Genomic DNA, 17,450 nt, shown 5'->3' with positions numbered 1-17,450 from the left:
CGCACCTGTCCCAGTTGAAGCATTAAGTTCTTCGAGGGGAGATTCAGTTCTCGGCGGTAAGGGGGAACCTTTCGATGCCCGGCCGAGACGTGTTCCCTGGCGAGACGGGCACTTCCGTTTGGTAAGACCTGGATCCCTTTCTGTTGACTCGTGATCGGTTTCGTCCCAATCGGCTCCTCTTACGTTTTCTCAGCCCGTTATACAAGCTGGTCCCGTAATCCGCATGTGCTTCTGGCTTCCCTTCCCTCCATAGCTGGGCTATCTGGTTTCTTGTTTTCTCCGCCGCGCTCTCTCACGTTCGGACCTCTGCGAGACACGAACGAACGGCGCTCGATAATATCACCAATCCATCTTCGTGCTCCTCACAGCAAAAGAGACAAGGAAGGCCAATCAGAATGGCTCCTCTCAAAACCCTTCTGGCCCTAGCGGCCGCCTTCACCGGCATCGAAGCCCGCCTCATGTCCAGGGCAGCCGCGCTCGCCAACGGTGTCCAGATGACGAACATGGCCGCCGACGACCAGCAGATCAACCTACAGATCGGCATCAAGCTGCAAAACATAGACAAGCTGGAACCCATGCTCAGGGACGTCTCCGACCCAGACAGCCCCAACTACGGCAAGTACCTGACGGCGGCTCAGGTCAACGACATGTTCAAGCCGGCCGAGGCCTCGGTCAAGGCCATCCAGACCTGGCTCGCCAACGAGAACGTCACGGACGTCTCGTATACGGACAACGGCCGCTTCGTCAACTTTGCGACTAACGTCGGCACGGCGAACAAGATGCTTGGCGCCACTTTTGCGTACTATGACGTCCAGGGCACCATGAAGCTGCGGACGACCGAGTACTCCCTCCCAAACGCGATGACGGAGCACATTGAGCTGGTGACACCGACGACGTACTTTGGCAACATGAAGTCCGACCCGGCATTCACAAACGCCCAGCTGCCGCAGATGCCCGCGCCGCTCTCCCGCAGACAGGGCACCGGGCCCGGCGCGACCGCCAACTGCTCCAAGGTCTTCACACCGGCGTGCTTCGAGCTGGCCTACAACTACGGCGCCTACCAGGCCGACCCGGCGGCAGGCAGCCGCGTCGGCTTCGCCAGCTTCCTCAACCAGTCCGCCCGCCAGGACGATCTCACGGCCTTTCTGGGCAGGTTCCAGCTGCCGCCCCAAAAGTTCACCAGTATTCTTGTCAACGGCGGACAAGATCACCAGGACCCTAAGGGCGCCATCGGCGAGGCCAACCTCGACGCCCAAGTCATGGCCGCCGCCGTCAAGACCCTTCCGATCACGCAATACCTCACAGGCGGCAAGCCGCCCCTGGTCCCCAACCTTCGCACACCGACGCAGGCAGACAACCAGAACGAGCCGTTCCTTGACTTTTACCAGTTCATGATGACGCAGGAGAACGAGAAGATCCCGCAAGTGCTCTCCGTCTCGTACGGCGACGACGAGCAGACCGTCCCCATCGAGTACGCCACACGCGTGTGCAACCTCATCGGCATGATGGGCCTGCGCGGCGTCAGCGTCCTCGAGTCCAGCGGCGACACGGGCGTCGGCGCGCCGTGCCGCGCCAACGACGGCAGCAACCAACCGCAATTCACGCCGCAATTCCCCGCGACGTGCCCGTACATCACAGCCGTCGGCGGGACCCAGGCGTTCGGGCCCGAGACCACGTGGGTGGCGTCCGGCAGCGGCTTCAGCAACTACTTCAAACAGGCGTGGTACCAGGAGACGATGGTGGCCCAGTACCTCCAGACTGGCATCCCCGCCGACGTGAAGGCGTACTACCAGCCCTTTGCCAACTTCACCGGCCGCGGGTTCCCTGATATCGCAGCCCATTCCGCCAGCCCCCCGTTCGCCATCGTCAACGCCAACAAGCTTGTCGGAACCGGTGGCACATCAGCTTCTGCCCCGTTGATGGCCGGCCTCGTCGGACTCCTCAACGATGCTAGAATCCGCGCTGGACAGCCGACCATGGGCTTCATGAACCCGTGGCTATACAAGAGAGGCTTCAAGGGCCTCACCGACGTCACGACCGGCGTCGCCCAGGGTTGCGGCGGTACAGACTTGCAGTCGGGCAAGCCGTTGCAGGGCTCCGGTGTGATTCCCTTTGCGACGTGGAACGGTACTCAGGGCTGGGATCCCGTGACGGGACTGGGCCTTCCCAATTTTGAGGAGATGAAGAAAATTGCTCTTACTAAATAGAAATGCTTTGCCTTCTCTGACCCCGGAATGATTGGCACTTGGGAGTTCATTTCAGAGGCTGGCTAGCCTAATCGTAAATACACTTGAATTACTGTTACCATCTCATTCTCCTGACAAAAACCTGTTTTGACATGCGGCGATCTGTGATAGAAGCACGATGTCCAGTAACTTCAGTTGTGCCTTGCCAAGCTGAACAGAAGGAATTAGCCACGAGAGAATCACCACTTCGCCAAGGATGCTTGCAAAACTCTTGTGATGTTGCTCGCGTGGCATCCCGCAGCGCTTGCGAGAGCATCTTGACTAATGATAGCCTTGTCCGAACCGTAACTAGGCAACTTTGCCGAACCATTGGGGTGTTTCTTCTGATAGCCACTTGACCATCATAGACGAGACCAAGAATAGATAGGTAGGCAAAATGCGAGATCAGACGTTGACGATTGAGAGGTCTGATTCGTCGGATTCCGACGAAAAGGAAGCGTTTCCTCAAGATAGGGCTGGGAAGCTGGGGATGAGAGACAAGAGAATAGACAGAGTGAAACAAGACTCTCTTGCTCGACTTTCCCCAAAAAGAACCTAGTTTCAAGGGTCCTGCGATGTGATCCCGAGACCGTGGAAAAGGCTTCGCACGCATCTAACGAGCCCGGCTATTCTCGTCGCGTGGCTTGCCTGACAGATTCGATTTCCCGAATTTGACCATAGGTCGTCTTCGAGTTTCGATAGCGTGCTCTCGGCGCGTGGCAAGGTCCAAGGTCCGAGCCCCGCGCCAGTCTCGCGGATGGCTGACAGCTGAAGTCTTGGCGCCAAAATAGAGGCTTTTCAGGGGTAAATTCGATCCTCCTGAGGAGCCTCTGTGAAAATCTTGAGGTGCAAAATTCTTTCAATATGGCTGTCTTTTCAGCTGGCCTTTCCAGATATGGAGATGTTGCCGCGTATTCTCTCGCAAAATGCAGCGAACCGCACTGTCCAAGACGTGAGCGCTATGTTGATCCGATGCCCCCGCGACGTTACGACGGATGATTCAGCCAGCTGTCAAAGTCCCATGTCGAGGGTCGACACTTTGTCTGGATGCGAGATTGCTTCTCGCCATTTTCATCGTGTCTCTTGCTGATTCGAGGGGTTTGGCAACAACCAAGAATAGAGTCTTGACCGGCACATGCTGGCCGAGGCGGGAACGAAGCTGCTAAAGTGACCAGAGTCTTATCATTTGACGAAGTCGATATGATATCGACAATCCAGGGCGGATGGTCACATAAAGCGGAAACCAGGCTGCGAAGTGCAGGACGAATCCATCTCATCTGGGCGGCCGCATTATCAGTGTGATGAACTCGTTCTGGCCTGCAGCAACTAAACAGAAATTTCTTCCTTTCGATCGCGCGGCCTATTTGCCTGTCTGTCGCAAGACTGCTTGACGTCTCTCCCGAGATGAAGACATTTCAGTCTAATTATGTTGCGTATGCCAAGGTGGATTCTATCGGGAAGAGCAATGGTCCAGCAGCCCTGGGCGCAAAAACGAAAGAGAAACTAGTGAATAAGGGTCTGCCACTTTTCGAAGTTTCTGCCGGCGTTCTCGATGTTGGTCACAGCGCTGCTAGATGCCGCGAGCCTGGTCTCGACCTTTCGACGCAGTCTGACGTGGGAGCAGCTAAGGCCCGAAAGGACGGAGGCTGCTCTAGAGAGTTCAGGGCTACAACCCTTGCAATCTTTCACGATGTCCTGAACAACTGGACGGCAACCCAGCTCTGGCTGAAAAGTATGAGTTCGTGAGGTCGGCGAGACGGGGTCGTTGCAAGGATTCGATTGGACGGTTTTGGGGCGGAGATATCGTGAACCGGGAAAATTGTATGCGGGATGGCAATAGTCGAAGACGGGATCTGCGCAGGCTCAGGGGTTGGCTAGATAGGCAGTACAGAGTTCAGACACGCCGAAAGCTGAACTTAATGCATAAGGATGACCGGTATTAGGGCTCGCTACGCGAAGAGAATGCAATTGCCACCTCCATCGTCAATCCGATAGAGATAATGCGCAGAAAGCTGAAGCCGACATGTGTTGAATAGTCTTTGCTCGCAAGTTGAGACAGAGACTATTCGTACAACCGTTGGGCTGAGAGTCTTGTCGTCCATTGTTAGGCAGCCCACAGCGGACGCGGGCAACAAGACCGCGTCCTGGGCAGTGACGATCCAGAAGAGAGCCCAGAGACTTGACTAATTCCGGGTAGAAGGCCGACACTTGCGTTTCTTGTTTCCTTTCAGCAAATTCGGCGTCATGGAGCCTTTCGTGTCAAAGTCGGTCGCGTCTTTGTTGGGATTCGCCGCACCCATTGTTCAACCTGTTCGGCCTGCTCAGGCGTCTAGCGCAGAATTTGGCCGGGATGGCGAAACGACTGCATAGACCCAAGTCGAAAGATGAGGCGATGATACCCAAGTGGGTTTGAAGTAGCTGAGGTCATGGGAAAGACCGAAAAAGCGCCACAGTCGGGATGAATGGAAATCGGCGCGACCAGGCGTTGGGAACTTCAGACCAATATTCCTCATTGTGCAGCATTGCAGCACAAACGTAGCTGAATGTCGAGGGCTGGACGTATCATAGTCGAGTCTGTTGCCTAGAAAAGCAAGATAGTCGTATGCAGCCACATGGTATCTGCAGCGTTGCAGTGGGTGTTGCGGGCGAGAGATTTCAATGTGTGATTGTCGTGACCCCGAGGCGGAAAGGACCAGTAACACAGCTTACAGGCCGGCCGCTTCCCGAAGAGCCCGATAGGACGTTGCGGATATGGGAATATGCCATTCACAGTGCATATGTTCTGGATCACGTCATCCAATGGGGGACTTCTCTATGGTAACGAGCACGCAGCTAAACAGCACAACGAGCTATACGTACAATGACATGCTCGTTTCTGCAAGGTACAGGCGGGAGGGAAGGTGCCGGTGGAAGGATGCCGCCGAAGCAACCAAGACAAGACACCACCTCAAGACACAACTTCATCTAACCAAATGCAGAAGCGACATTCACAATCTGCCGCCATCCGTGACTGCGCTTCCGCTGCATTGCAATCTGCATTGCCATCAACACCATGGGCGGCGTACCAGCTCGCCAACCAAACGTGCCAACGTGCCTAGCTCTCCCGTCCCTCCTCCATCCTCTTTCATTCGGATTCCGTCGTTTGCCTTTGCCGGCTTCCTTCAGCCACCACTGTACGACCAACACATCTATCTACGACGTACATGGGATGGGCTTGGTCTACGGAGTACACACAAACACTGTTTGTACCGTTGTACGCCATACCACCCCTGGAAATCGGCAGGACCAGGCAATGTCACAGGTTCAGCAAGCCACTCTCGCCCACCTAATCTCTAGCCATCTCATCTCAATCATCCCATATTAACAATTCCGCCCGAACCTCGCCACTACTTGGGATGACGATGGTTTCCCGTCTTACGCCCAAATCCTCTCCAGTCATTCTGCAAGTTACCGTCATGCATGGCTCTCGGACGAGACAATGAATGAGAGCACACCATTCCCGAAACATTGTTACATGCTTTCGTGGAAAACACCGTATTGCTCCCAAAAAGCAAGCAACAACGGGAAGCCAACTCCATTGGGGTTAACGAGGCAAGAATCCACCTCCACACCGCCAGAGGTGTGCTTCAGGTCGGCCCCCATACATGATTTTTCACCACCGCTCACAACCTTCACCGTGGCTAGTGCCAAGCAGAGAACTTTGAATGCCCACCAATCTTAGATGTAGGCACCCAAACACTCTTCTACGGAGTACTTCCTCTAAAAGACCGTTACCTCGTTCTAAAGCCGAGACACACAAACCTTCTGGGAGGACTCGGTCTGAAGATCGCTGCTATTATACGAGCGTCCTCCCCCCACCCACGACGCAGAGACAACGGGAAGCCTAGAGAGGCACTCGGCCCGGTCAGCGTTATGTCTCTCCCAAAGTGAAATGTCCTCGCAATCCCAGGGTTGCTCGCCCAAGTGGTCGACGAATAAGGTTACCAAGACCTCGGAAGGCTCTGCCAGCTTGCCGTGACCAGGATTCAGGGACGAAAGTGGCTAGACGCTCAAAACCAGTTGTCCTGCAGCTTGCGGTATGCCAATTTTAGCGCCCACAACCAACTTCGCCGGCGCAAGCCAAGTAAACGAGCGGAGGTTTTCAATGGTCAAAGACCTCTCGAAGGCTCGCTTTGCGGCAAGGCTAAGCTTGGTCAGGAAAGGGCTGGAAAAAAAGACCTTTTCCTCTATCGGCTGTTGATATCAGCTAGCCGTCTTGCGCTTCTTTGCTTACACGACTTCCTTGAAAGCACAATCTAGAGCCTCAGGAGATGGCCGATTTAGACCACGCTAAGTCAGGACGACTATGGTCGTTCCTGAGCTAGACTGCCCCATCATCCGCCGTTCTTCTGTCTCTAACCTTTTGTTTTGCTAGCATAGTGCTGATCACCAGCATCACTGGGATTTTCTCTGGCCGGTTCCGACTATCGTGTCTCCGGCGTGGGCGAGTGCCCTGATCAACACTGTTGTGGCCGGTGTCTGTTCACAGGCAGTTTCCCGGCTCGATGAGAAGAACTCTTTCGCGATCTTCCCGTGTCGTCCCGTTGGCCCAGTGGCCTGTAATCAACTCGCCTATCCCAGATCGGCATCATCATCATGATGGTACTCGACCAAGGCAATGCCGATGAGCTAGCATACCTTTGCCTTCGCAGGGGTGTTTATGGCTGTTTCTCAGTCTAACGGCTTGGCCATGCAACGCTTGGGGAAGCATCGCTCGTGCGATAAGGCCTCGACTCTCCTTTGTCGCCTCAATCCACGCTACCCCCTCACGATGGGGGAAAGCTTCTCTCCTTCTTTGTACCTGACTACCGGCTTTCCACCCAACGCACGGGTGGCGCCAGCTTTTCAAGCACCAGAGTCAGGAATAATGCCGCTTGTCACCAGTCCCATCTCAGCTAGGAGTCCGTCCTGAACGAACGACTTAGGCTTGTGGGACCCAGGTTTGCGTGCGTGGTCGACCGGCGAGTGTTGGCGAGGCCAACCGTTGTTTGTCCCCCCCTCCTCGATACGATCCTTGACTAACGCCTTTCATTGCCGCACTGGAGGCGTCCATGGCCGCCCATATCGCTTTTGGCGTACTCAGCTAGACCAGACAATATTGCTCTCAGCTCCCGGTGGTCCCGTGTATGCGGCTTGACTAGACCTTTGTCCCCAGGATGGATGCCCTCCGCGCTTGCAGAGTCTCTACTATGGTCCCGTCTCACATATCTTAAACCGATTTCCCGTCCCCCTGGACTACTGGTTACCCTGATCAACACTCATTCCATTCGCTCACAATCAACCATCCTGTCCCCTCTTCACCTCAAGGCGGGAAGTGGTTTGACCAGTTTGTGGTTCGTTCGTTTCATAGTCTCCACAAGATGAAGGCTTTCAAGACCTATTTCACGCCCGACCAGGCGTCGGGCCAACCCGCGACCGAAACGTCGAAGCCGAATACGTTGCAACCAATTGCACCGCAGCCGAAGCCGCAGGCGGCCGAGAGACCGGCTCCTTACCGGACACACAGCGCCAGAACATCCGCTCGACAGTCGACAGTGAGCTTGGCGCTCACTGCCGGTATGAGGGACAAGCATGCCAGCAGTATCATCGATCTCAGGGCAGATGTCACTGTACACAGCATCTACCAGGACCAGCTCAGGAAGATGTATGCTTCGGCATGGAACTTGGGTGAGGGTGTTGTTCTCAAGAAGGGTCGAAACGATTATGTCTGCGCTCCTCCTCAGCTATCCACTGTACCCAATGGTTTCTTCGACATGGTCACCCAGTTGAACGTCAGCGTAAGTAATCGCAGGCACTCGGCATAGTAGCCAATTCTAACCACGTGCTTAGTGTGCCATGACCGTCAACACACCTGTCATCCAGTCCATCATTCACGGACTCTTGAACAGTGGTGAACCCTTGAACTCAATTCCTCTCGCAGGAGGCTTGCAGCTTCAAGTCCTCCAGAGGATGACCGATCTACCCAGATGTCAGAAGCATCACTTTGCAGCCTTTATTCTCGACCCTCCCGTGCTCACCGTCTGGGATGATGATGCTAACAGACTGCATGCTCGCGCGGAGAGCCTGGAGCACATGATCATCTCTTACATCTGGCGTAACGAGGGAGGTGACGAGGAGGATGGCGACGAGAAGAACGAGAAGCAGCCCGGCGTCAACATCGAGGAACTCTCACCTGCCGCGCTTGAGGAGGCCCTCAAGGCTGAGGTTAGACCAGTCCGGCTCACCAGTTCCATCATGGTTTCAGCGGCGCTTTGCTTGTCTGTGGCGTGCTTGGGTCTCGGTTACCGTAACCTGGCCCTGGAGTCTACCATCGACGGCAGCTATACGCGTTGGGCACTTCTGGCCGTTACCCCGCTTACGCTGTTCATTAGTCTTGTGAGTATCGTGAAGCTGAATTGCCTGATTGCCTAAAACTAACGTACCGCAAGTTCTTCTTCTTGTCTATTTCCGGAAATATCTTCCAGATCCTCGGTCCCATCTCATCGGTTCACGCAAACTCCAAGAACTACTCTGGAAAGGCACCGCGCCGTCTTGGCCCTCACCGTGGCGAGCTTCCCCACGTCACCATCCAGATGCCTGTCTACAAGGAGGGTCTGAACGCTGTCATCAAGCCCACGGTTCTCTCTCTCAAGACTGCCATCTCCACCTACGAGATGCAGGGTGGCTCTGCCAGCATCTTTGTCAACGACGACGGTATGCAGCTCATCAGCGAGGACGAAGCTTCGGCCCGTAGGGAGTTCTACGAGGAGCACAACATGGGATGGGTCGCTCGCCCTGGCCACAACCCCAAGCCTGCAGACCCCAGTGTTCAGCCTTTCATCCGCAGAGGCAGATTCAAGAAGGCCTCCAACATGAACTACGCCCTGATGACTAGCAACAAGGTCGAGGAGAAGCTCAAGCAGATCAACCGCGGAAGTAGATGGAGTCAGGATAGTGAGGATCAGGCTTACGAGCAAGCTCTTGCTGAGGTTCTTGAGGAGTCCGAGGGCCGAACATGGGCTGAGGGCAACATCCGCATGGGTGACTACATTCTCCTTATCGATTCCGACACCCGTGTTCCCCGCGACTGCTTCTTGGATGCTGTCAGTGAGATGGAGGCTTCTCCCGAGGTTGCCATCATTCAGTACACCTCCGGTGTCATGCAGGTTTCCGACTCATTCTTTGAGAAGGCGTAAGTTGATTCGAGCCATCATTCCAAACGCACACCAGCTAATATCTTCTTCCAGTGTCACATGGTTCACGCAGATGATTTACACCATGATCACCTTTGCCGTCGCCAACGGTGATATCTCCCCCTTCGTCGGTCACAACGCTATCCTCCGCTGGTCTGCTCTACAAGACGCCGCTTCCTACATGGAGGATGGCTACGAGAAGTTCTGGTCCGAGTCTCACGTCTCCGAGGATTTCGATATGGCCTTGCGTCTTCAGACTTCCGGTTACTCTATCCGTTATGGTGCTTACACCGGCGATGGCTTTAAAGAGGGTGTCTCTCTCACTGTCTACGACGAGTTGGCCCGCTGGGAGAAGTATGCCTACGGATGTAACGAGCTGCTGTTCCACCCCTTCCGTTTCTGGCTTACTCGTGGCCCCTTCACGCCCCTTTTCAGACGGTTTGTCTTCTCCAACATTGCCTTCTACAGGAAGGTTACGATTTTGTCCTACATCGGCACCTACTACGCTATCGGAGCATCTTGGATTCTTACCCTGATGAACTACTTCCTGACTGGATGGTTCTTTGGCTACTACGACAAGTACTACCTCGATTCGTTCGCCATTTTCTTCTCCATCATCGTCGTTTTCCCTCTTGCTGGCAACGTTGCCCTGGCTGTGCTTAGGTACAGACTGGGCCAGAAGTCCCTCCTTGGAGCCCGTAAGTTTCCCTCTCATTTAATGCACCGACATCAGACAGCTAATCCTTGCATATGCAGTCTGGGACAACTTCAAGTGGATGCCAGTATTCACCATCTTCCTCGGCGGCATTTCGCTCCACGTCTCCAAGGCTTTGCTCTGCCATTTCTTCGAGATTGACATCCAGTGGGGCGCCACTTCCAAGGAAGTCGAGAACTGCAACTTCATGGAGGAGATCCCCAAGATCATCAAGAGCTTCGCGGGCACGTTCATCTTCACAGCCTTGGGAATCGCTCTCATCGTCTGCGGATACTACGTCTTCCCCGTCCAGTGGCAGATTCGCTACTTTGCGACAATCTTCCCCGTGGCTATCTCCATCACTTCGCACTTCTGCCTTCCGGTGCTCCTCAACCCCGCTTTGATGAAGTTCACCTTCTAAACTGGCACTCACTTTACGCGACCATTTAATGAACATACCATTTGCTTATTCTTAGAAATGGGATCTATAGACGGAGTTTAATTTGGCAGAAGGGTTTCTCCATGGAGGTATAGACTGTGGCAGCGTTTTCGATGGGTCTTTTACTCACTTTTGTTTTTTAATTCCATCTGGTCTTGATGATGACGAGCATCGTTATGGATACAACAGGATTTAATGTTTTCAATCTCTATATACCTTATACCAGGCATATCTACAGATATCCAATAAAAGAAGATAACTAAAAGCGTTCCTAAACAGAACAGTGGCAGTGCTCTAAAACCTCACTTCGCTCCTCCTCAGTTTACTTGGCATCCGACTACTTATTCCATGATCTTTGCGAAAGTAGAAGTGGAATCGACGAGCCAACTCCGGAGCAGGTTTAACCAGTAGATTCGACTGTTCAAGCCTGCACTGAATTAACGACACTCGCAGGTTTAGAATTCTGTTTTCGAACCCGACATCAATGAGCCGTATGGTACAAGGCAAATAAATCAAATAGAGGCCAGCCGATGTAACTAACCGCGAGGATCTCAATATTATCATCAAGCCACCACGTACGAGAACATTTGGTTTCTCTAGACCTCAAGAAAAGAAACCTGATATGGCAGTCGATAAAATTTCGCAATATTTGCTAGACAGCAGGTCTTCGTAGACTCAGATCCTGGAGACCTAAGTTAACAACAGCTAACTGCGTATTCTTCCCCCAAAGTAAAAACGATCAAACTTGCCCATGGCTATCACAGTAAAACGCCGTGTAGAAAATGCCCCGCCGTTCTTCAAGCTCTTCTTTTTTTGGTGAACCCAAAACGCCGTTCCAATGTGCCAAACATGAAAATCCAGAGGGTATCGAGAGCAGCAGCAGCAGCGCAACCACCACAGCCATAACCTCCCACGACCCTCACACCCCTCCTCTTTGAATCTCTCATGACGACCGACTCGTCTAACTGTTCGTCGCAAAGAGGGTATCCTCGTCACGCAGGTACTCGCCGGCGTCGGATTGCCTGAAGCAGACAACACCGGTGGGATCGAGACGGCGCGCTTCGGCCGTGGAGCGGGCAGTGACGCCGAAGCCGAGGGGCTTGTCGTCCATGGCGTAGACGATGACGCCCTGGTGCTCGGGGCAGTCGTCGGACCAGCGGCCGACGTGGGCCTTTACGATGTTGCCGCCGTACAGGAAGGGCATTTCTCCGTTGGGCTGAAAGATTTTCCCCCGTTAGCAATGCTTGTCCCACTATACACACTTTCCATGTGCGGACTGGAACTCGAACGGATTGAGGAAAGGATTCCATTTGACATACCTTGACCCAAATCTTGTATCTTGCGTGCTCGCTGAGGACGGGGAGAGCGGTGACATGCAAGCGGAACTTGCCAGTCTTTGTGAACTTTCCTATATTGTGCAACAACAGAGTGGTGATTAGTCCATGTGTGCGCAAAGAAGTTGTCGAGGAGGTTTGGCTTGGCTTTGCGCGCAGCAACATACCGAGGCAGATACCGATGCTGAGAAGCTTATCGCGGGCGATGCTGGTCGCCAGGTTGGCGACGGAGAGGCGCACATAGTAGACACGGTCCTTGATCATGCGGAAGACGTAACGGTCGGGCTCGGGGCCGTTGTCGAGCGGGGCGATGAGGTTCTTCAGCGAGCTGCCCATGTAGCTGGCCAACTTGTTGAAGAGGGTCTCGGTCTCTTTTTCGGTGAGGGGACGCATTTTGGGCTTTCTGGGAGTGTTTTGGTCTCGCTTCGAATGTGCTCGGTTCGGTATCGGAGTGATTGTGTTGGGAATTGGCGAGCTTTGTCAGACAGAATCTTTCACAGTAGAGGTGCCGTTGCCGAAAGGTGGGATGCAGGTGCATCGCGATGCGAAAAAGGTTGGAGTAGCGGCAGAAACCCAAAAACTTTCGGGCGGTCTGAGGGTATTCCGGGGTTTCTATTGGCTCAATGGCCAAAACCTCCACTAAAAAGTTCTCGATGGTCCCTCTTCCCACTGTTGGCGGTCCCAGGGCCCCCAATTCAATCCCACCGTACATCGAGAAATCTCTCTTTCAGCGAAGACGAGAGTATTTCGGAAACCAACGAAGCGCCGCCGCCGAAATTCTCTTCAAAGTGTTGTATTTTCTTCTGATTGACAGTCCAAACAAACCTTCTATTCCACAATGTCCTCTAGAGCTTCAAAACGCCGCAGGCTCACGCCGCCGCCCGAAGACGAAAACGACCACACTGGCAAGTCGTCCAAGAAGATCCAAAAGTCCTTCTTTAAGAGCGCCGCCGGCTGGAACCTGGAGCAGGACTACGAGAGCCGCCCCCGAAAGGGAAAGAAGGACAAGAAGGAGAGCACTCGCCTGCCCATCAAGACTGCCGACGGCCGCCTCGAACAGTACCAGTCCCTGCAGGGCGACGATATCAACGACGATGCCGACTCGGTCGGGAGCGACGGCGAGTGGCTCGAGGGCCGCGAAGACGAGGAGGCCACCGCAGAAGCGGCCGCCGAACGGCTGCGCCAGGATCGTAGGAAAGAAGAGGAGGAATCGGACCTGCCCGAGCCCGTCCAGATTCACCAGGCCAAAGAGGAGCTCGCCAAGATCGCCATGGCGCTGAACGAGGATCCGGAGGAGAACGTCTCGGCCTTCAAGGCCATTGCAAAAATTGGCCAATCGCGCATCCAGGCCATCCAGAAGCTCGCGCTGGCCACCCAGCTCGCCGTCTACAAGGACGTCATCCCAGGCTACCGCATCCGGCCCGTCGCCGAGGACGCCCCCGTCGAAAAGCTCTCCAAGGAGGTCCGGAAGCTGCGCGCCTTTGAGCAGGCCCTTGTCTCCGGTTACCAGGGCTACGTGAAGGAGCTCGCGAAATGGGCAAAGGCCGATATACCGACCACGAGGAAAACGGGGCAGAGCATTTCGAGTGTCGCCATCTCGTGCGCCTGCACGCTCGTCAACGCCGTCCCGCACTTCAACTTCCGCAACGACCTCCTCAAAATCCTCGTCAGCAAGCTCTCCAAGCGCAAGATTGACGCCGACTTCCACAAGTGCCGCCGCGCGCTCGAGACGCTCTTCGTCGACGACGAGGAGGGCCGTCCCTCCATGGAGGCCGTCTCCCTGCTCGCCAAGATGATGAAGGCCCGCAACTTTGGCGTCGATGAGAGCGTGCTCAATCTCTTCCTCCACCTGCGCCTACTCGACGAGTTCGCGGGCAAGGCCTCGCAGGACCGTGTCGACCGCGACCGCGACCCGGGCGCCCCGCCACCGCAGTCGCGCAAGAACTTCAAAAAGGAGTTCCGCACCAAGAAGGAGCGCAAGATGCTCAAGGAGCAGAGGGCCATCCAAAAGGACATGGAGCAGGCCGACGCCCTCGTCAGCCACGAGGAGCGCGAGCGCATGCAGTCCGAGACGCTGAAGCTCGTCTTCGCATCCTACTTCCGCATCCTCAAAATGCGCGTGCCGTGGCTCATGGGCGCCGTGCTCGAGGGCCTGGCCAAGTACGCCCACCTCATCAACCAGGACTTCTTTGGCGATCTCCTGGAGGCCCTCAAGGACCTCATCCGCCATGCCCAAGAGGACGCGGAGGGCAACAACCGCGAGGATGACGACGACGAAGAGAACCAAGACGAACAAGAAGACGACGATGACGACGACCTCGGCGGCGCGTCCCGCAACACGAGCCGCGAAGCCCTCCTCTGCACAGTCACAGCCTTCGCCCTCCTCGCAGGCCAAGACGCGCACAACTCCCGCTCCGCACTGCACCTCGACCTCTCCCACTTTGTTACCCATCTCTTCACCTCCCTCCTCTCCCTCTCCCTCAACCCGGACCTCGAACTCACCTCCAAATCCCTCCACATCCGCCCCGCCCAGGCCGCCGCCACCCGCGACAACCGCGTCAACCTGCAAACCACCACCGTCCTCCTCCTGCGCTGCCTCACGGCCGTCCTCCTCCCAGCCTACCAGATCCGCTCCGTCCCGCCCCTGCGCCTCGCGGCTTTCAGCAAGCAAATCATGTCCGCGGCGCTGCACATGCCTGACAAGTCGGCGCAGGCGGCGCTAGCGCTCATGCAGGACGTCGGACACACCCACGGAAAGAAGATTGCCGCGCTGTGGTGCACCGAGGAGCGCAAGGGTGACGGCAACTACAATGCTCTCAGCGACAGCGTCGAGGGCAGCAACCCGTTTGCGACGACGGTGTGGGAGGGCGAGCTTTTGCGGAGGCACTTTTCGCCAAAGGTTAGGGAAGGTGTCAAGTTATTAGAAAAGGAGATTAATAGCGCATGAGCATGAGGATGAGGTGTAGTTGGTTGGAGGCATTAGTCGAATGAAATCTGAAAAGGAGTTGGGAAATATGGGAAAAAGTGAAAAAAAAGGGGTTACCTTTTTTTATGGGTGTTGCGGGCTTTGGCATTTAGAGACCACATACATATTACATACACCACCCATGAACACAAGAGCCATCTTCAGGTTCGATCATGATACCTACCCCAGTAGTGTCGATATGTCTCATGTTGAATCGAGCCCTGGCATTCATGGAATTTTGAAAAACGGGTGGATTGACTATCTACCTAGACTGCCTGTGAGATATCATTCCTGAGCAAAGTGACCTGGGCAGCGGACTCTCTAATACCTCCAGAAGCACAGGGCGGCTTCTGTACGAGATATCCCGTTCCGCGCCCCCAAGTCGAGAAACCCCCAAAGCCAATATCAAAGTCAACTTTCCATCATCATCATCATCAAAAGTCTCTCTGCCGCGTTGAATCTCGACTATTTTCCGACGCTGATGCTAAGTGGCGTCCTCCTTGCCCTTCTCTATAGCAGCTCCAGGTCTTGCCGCTATAAGGCATCATTAAAGAGTGCTGAGAGAGATCAGAGACGTTGTCATAACTTCAACAATCTGAGGACCTGGCTGCGAAAGTTTGCCTATCCTTACCGCGTCCATTTCTTGTCAAGGTAGTGCCCCTCAGAGGATTCGCAATCGTTGCCCTATCACAATGGGGCAACGATTAAAATATTTCAGAGTTGGCAACGGTGAAAAATGTGTCTCGATAACGATTTAGGCCCACATCGAGTCGTTGATGCCTCTGCAGCGGCGGACAGGCGGCTGTGGGACTGGAGCACCAGCCAAAGGAGGACCGGACGAGTTGTTGAAGGCGACAGCCAAGTTATTCGAAGCGCCGGGCAAGTTGTTCTTATGACCAGACGAATTGATCTTCCGAACGGGCACGCTGCTCGAGGGACCGGATAAGCCGTTCGAATCCTTCCATTGGATGACCTGGAGATGATCATCGGGGTCATCTACAACGGCTGGGCTAGCGCCGAAGTGCAGAGGAAATTTGGCAGCAGCCTGAAGCAGCTTGGGGCAGTCGGGGTTCGAGTGCTCGTGGAGGATAACGTTGACTGCGAATTTGTTCTTCACTGCATCCGACGCACCTTTCATACGAACGAGGTCATGATCGCCGTCAGAATCCGTGTTGTAGCATGAAGCCGCCAAGCCAATAATTGGGTGGCTTCTCTTAGGGCAGTTGCAGTCAAGTTCCTTCATCAGAGGCTCCGCTGCTTTCTCCTCCTTAGTTGTCTCTTGTTGTTGCTTGATGACGGACTCAGTCTTGTTGATAGTTCCAGAGTGAGCATCAGGGACGGACACAGCGCCAGACTTGTGTCCGACTTCCTGAGCCTTCCGAGCGTGGAACTCATGGTGGCCAGGAAGTTCACGACCACTTTCGAGCTGCGCCAGAGCCCATTGGACAGTGCCGAACTCTGGCTCTGGTTTAACAGCAGAGGCCTCAGTCTTCGTGGAGGAGGATGCCCGAGCATCTTGCTTGTTGTCAACGGTTCCAAGAAGGCGAGGAGCCTGTCCATTGTGGTTAGACTGCGGCTGTGGCATCAACTCAACGCCTTTGGCAAGAATAGCGGAAGCTCTGGCATTCAAGTTGGAACTAGCAGTAGTTTCCACTCCACTCGCGTTGTTCTGCTCCCTAAGGACTTTCGCCTCGTGAGCAATCCGCAAGCTCTTTCCTAAGCTACTGGGTCTTGAATGGACGGTCGTCTCAGGAGAGGCGAGAGCCTCCTTCTTCAGAGAAGGCGGGGGAGCGTTGGACTGAGAGACGGCTTGAGTGTTTCCAGGAACGGCGGCTTTCGGTGTCTCGGGGCTATCAATCTTGGTGACAGGTGTGCTTGACGAGGCACGGCTGACCGGAGTCTCCTTGGGAGGAGCGGCAACCGGGCTAGGCTTGGGCGTAAGCCAGCTGGCGAGGTCCTGATCGATTCTTTTCTGAGCGTCAGAGCGAGCAGGAACCGTGTTCGCGGGCATCGCGGGCATCTCAGGCGTCGCAGGCGTCGCGGGGCCAGGCTGAGGAGTCTTTGAGCCTGCCAACCAACCCGCGAGAGTGGCATCGACGCGAGTGACGGCGGAAGGCTGGACTCTGGCCCGATTGACTTCAGCCGGTGTGAAGACAACACGCGACGAAGATGGCACAGGACGGTCTGCGAGAATTAGCAAACTGAACAGTGGACTCTCAAGGAGTCAACGCACTCATCTGAGCCGGTGGAGCATCGAATCGAGTAGTGACGGCTGCTCTTCCGATGCCGCCAGGCCTGCTGCCACTACCTCCATCATTCATGCGTCCTCGTCCGCTGCTCCTGCCCCGACCACTGCTTCCCTTAGCTTTGCCGAACTCCGCGGCAAGAAGTCTTGCTGCTGCCATCTGTTCAGCCTGCTTTTGGGGGTCCATGTTGGCAAACATCTTGGTAGCACGACCTCTGTAGACTTATGAGGCTGATGTTCGGGAATTTTCTCTAATAGATTTCTATTGATTTGATTAGCATCAAAGCCCTCCTTGATCCTGGCCAGAGCCGGGAATATCTGTCGGTCAATGGTGTTC

General features: G+C 54.9%; 5 protein-coding genes across 5 annotated transcripts; 3 read left to right on the top strand and 2 right to left on the bottom strand.

The window, feature by feature from the left end:
• Positions 1 to 395: 395 nt before the first annotated feature.
• On the top strand, positions 396 to 2,207 carry N0V96_007887 (uncharacterized protein; the record flags this gene model as incomplete). Its single annotated transcript, XM_053194276.2, has 1 exon — positions 396 to 2,207. The coding sequence occupies one exon, from the start codon at positions 396 to 398 to the stop codon at positions 2,205 to 2,207; it is 1,812 nt and encodes a 603-aa protein (XP_053048126.2).
• Positions 2,208 to 7,624: 5,417 nt separating this feature from the next.
• On the top strand, positions 7,625 to 10,551 carry N0V96_007886 (uncharacterized protein; the record flags this gene model as incomplete). Its single annotated transcript, XM_053194275.1, has 5 exons — positions 7,625 to 8,041; positions 8,094 to 8,639; positions 8,693 to 9,435; positions 9,491 to 10,134; positions 10,193 to 10,551. The coding sequence occupies 5 exons, from the start codon at positions 7,625 to 7,627 to the stop codon at positions 10,549 to 10,551; spliced, it is 2,709 nt and encodes a 902-aa protein (XP_053048125.1).
• A 979-nt stretch (positions 10,552 to 11,530) lies between these two features.
• NIP7 (ribosome biosynthesis protein nip7) lies at positions 11,531 to 12,296 on the bottom strand (the record flags this gene model as incomplete). The annotated part of the gene is made up of 3 exons (XM_053194274.1): positions 11,531 to 11,785; positions 11,889 to 11,977; positions 12,071 to 12,296. 3 exons carry the CDS (start codon positions 12,294 to 12,296, stop codon positions 11,531 to 11,533), a joined length of 570 nt encoding a protein of 189 aa, XP_053048124.1.
• Positions 12,297 to 12,741: 445 nt separating this feature from the next.
• N0V96_007884 (uncharacterized protein) lies at positions 12,742 to 14,850 on the top strand (the record flags this gene model as incomplete). The annotated part of the gene is made up of 1 exon (XM_053194273.2): positions 12,742 to 14,850. One exon carries the CDS (start codon positions 12,742 to 12,744, stop codon positions 14,848 to 14,850), a length of 2,109 nt encoding a protein of 702 aa, XP_053048123.2.
• Positions 14,851 to 15,622: 772 nt separating this feature from the next.
• Positions 15,623 to 17,300, bottom strand: N0V96_007883 (uncharacterized protein; the record flags this gene model as incomplete). Its single annotated transcript, XM_053194272.2, has 2 exons — positions 15,623 to 17,052; positions 17,102 to 17,300. 2 exons carry the CDS (start codon positions 17,298 to 17,300, stop codon positions 15,623 to 15,625), a joined length of 1,629 nt encoding a protein of 542 aa, XP_053048122.2.
• Positions 17,301 to 17,450: the final 150 nt, after the last annotated feature.

Source organism: Colletotrichum fioriniae (genome assembly GCF_027942845.1).
Source record: "Colletotrichum fioriniae strain IMI 355084 chromosome Unknown scaffold_9, whole genome shotgun sequence".
Classification (NCBI taxonomy): domain Eukaryota; kingdom Fungi; phylum Ascomycota; class Sordariomycetes; order Glomerellales; family Glomerellaceae; genus Colletotrichum; species Colletotrichum fioriniae.
Note: the sequence above shows the minus strand (reverse complement) of the source record. Positions and strands in the feature narration are given on the sequence as shown.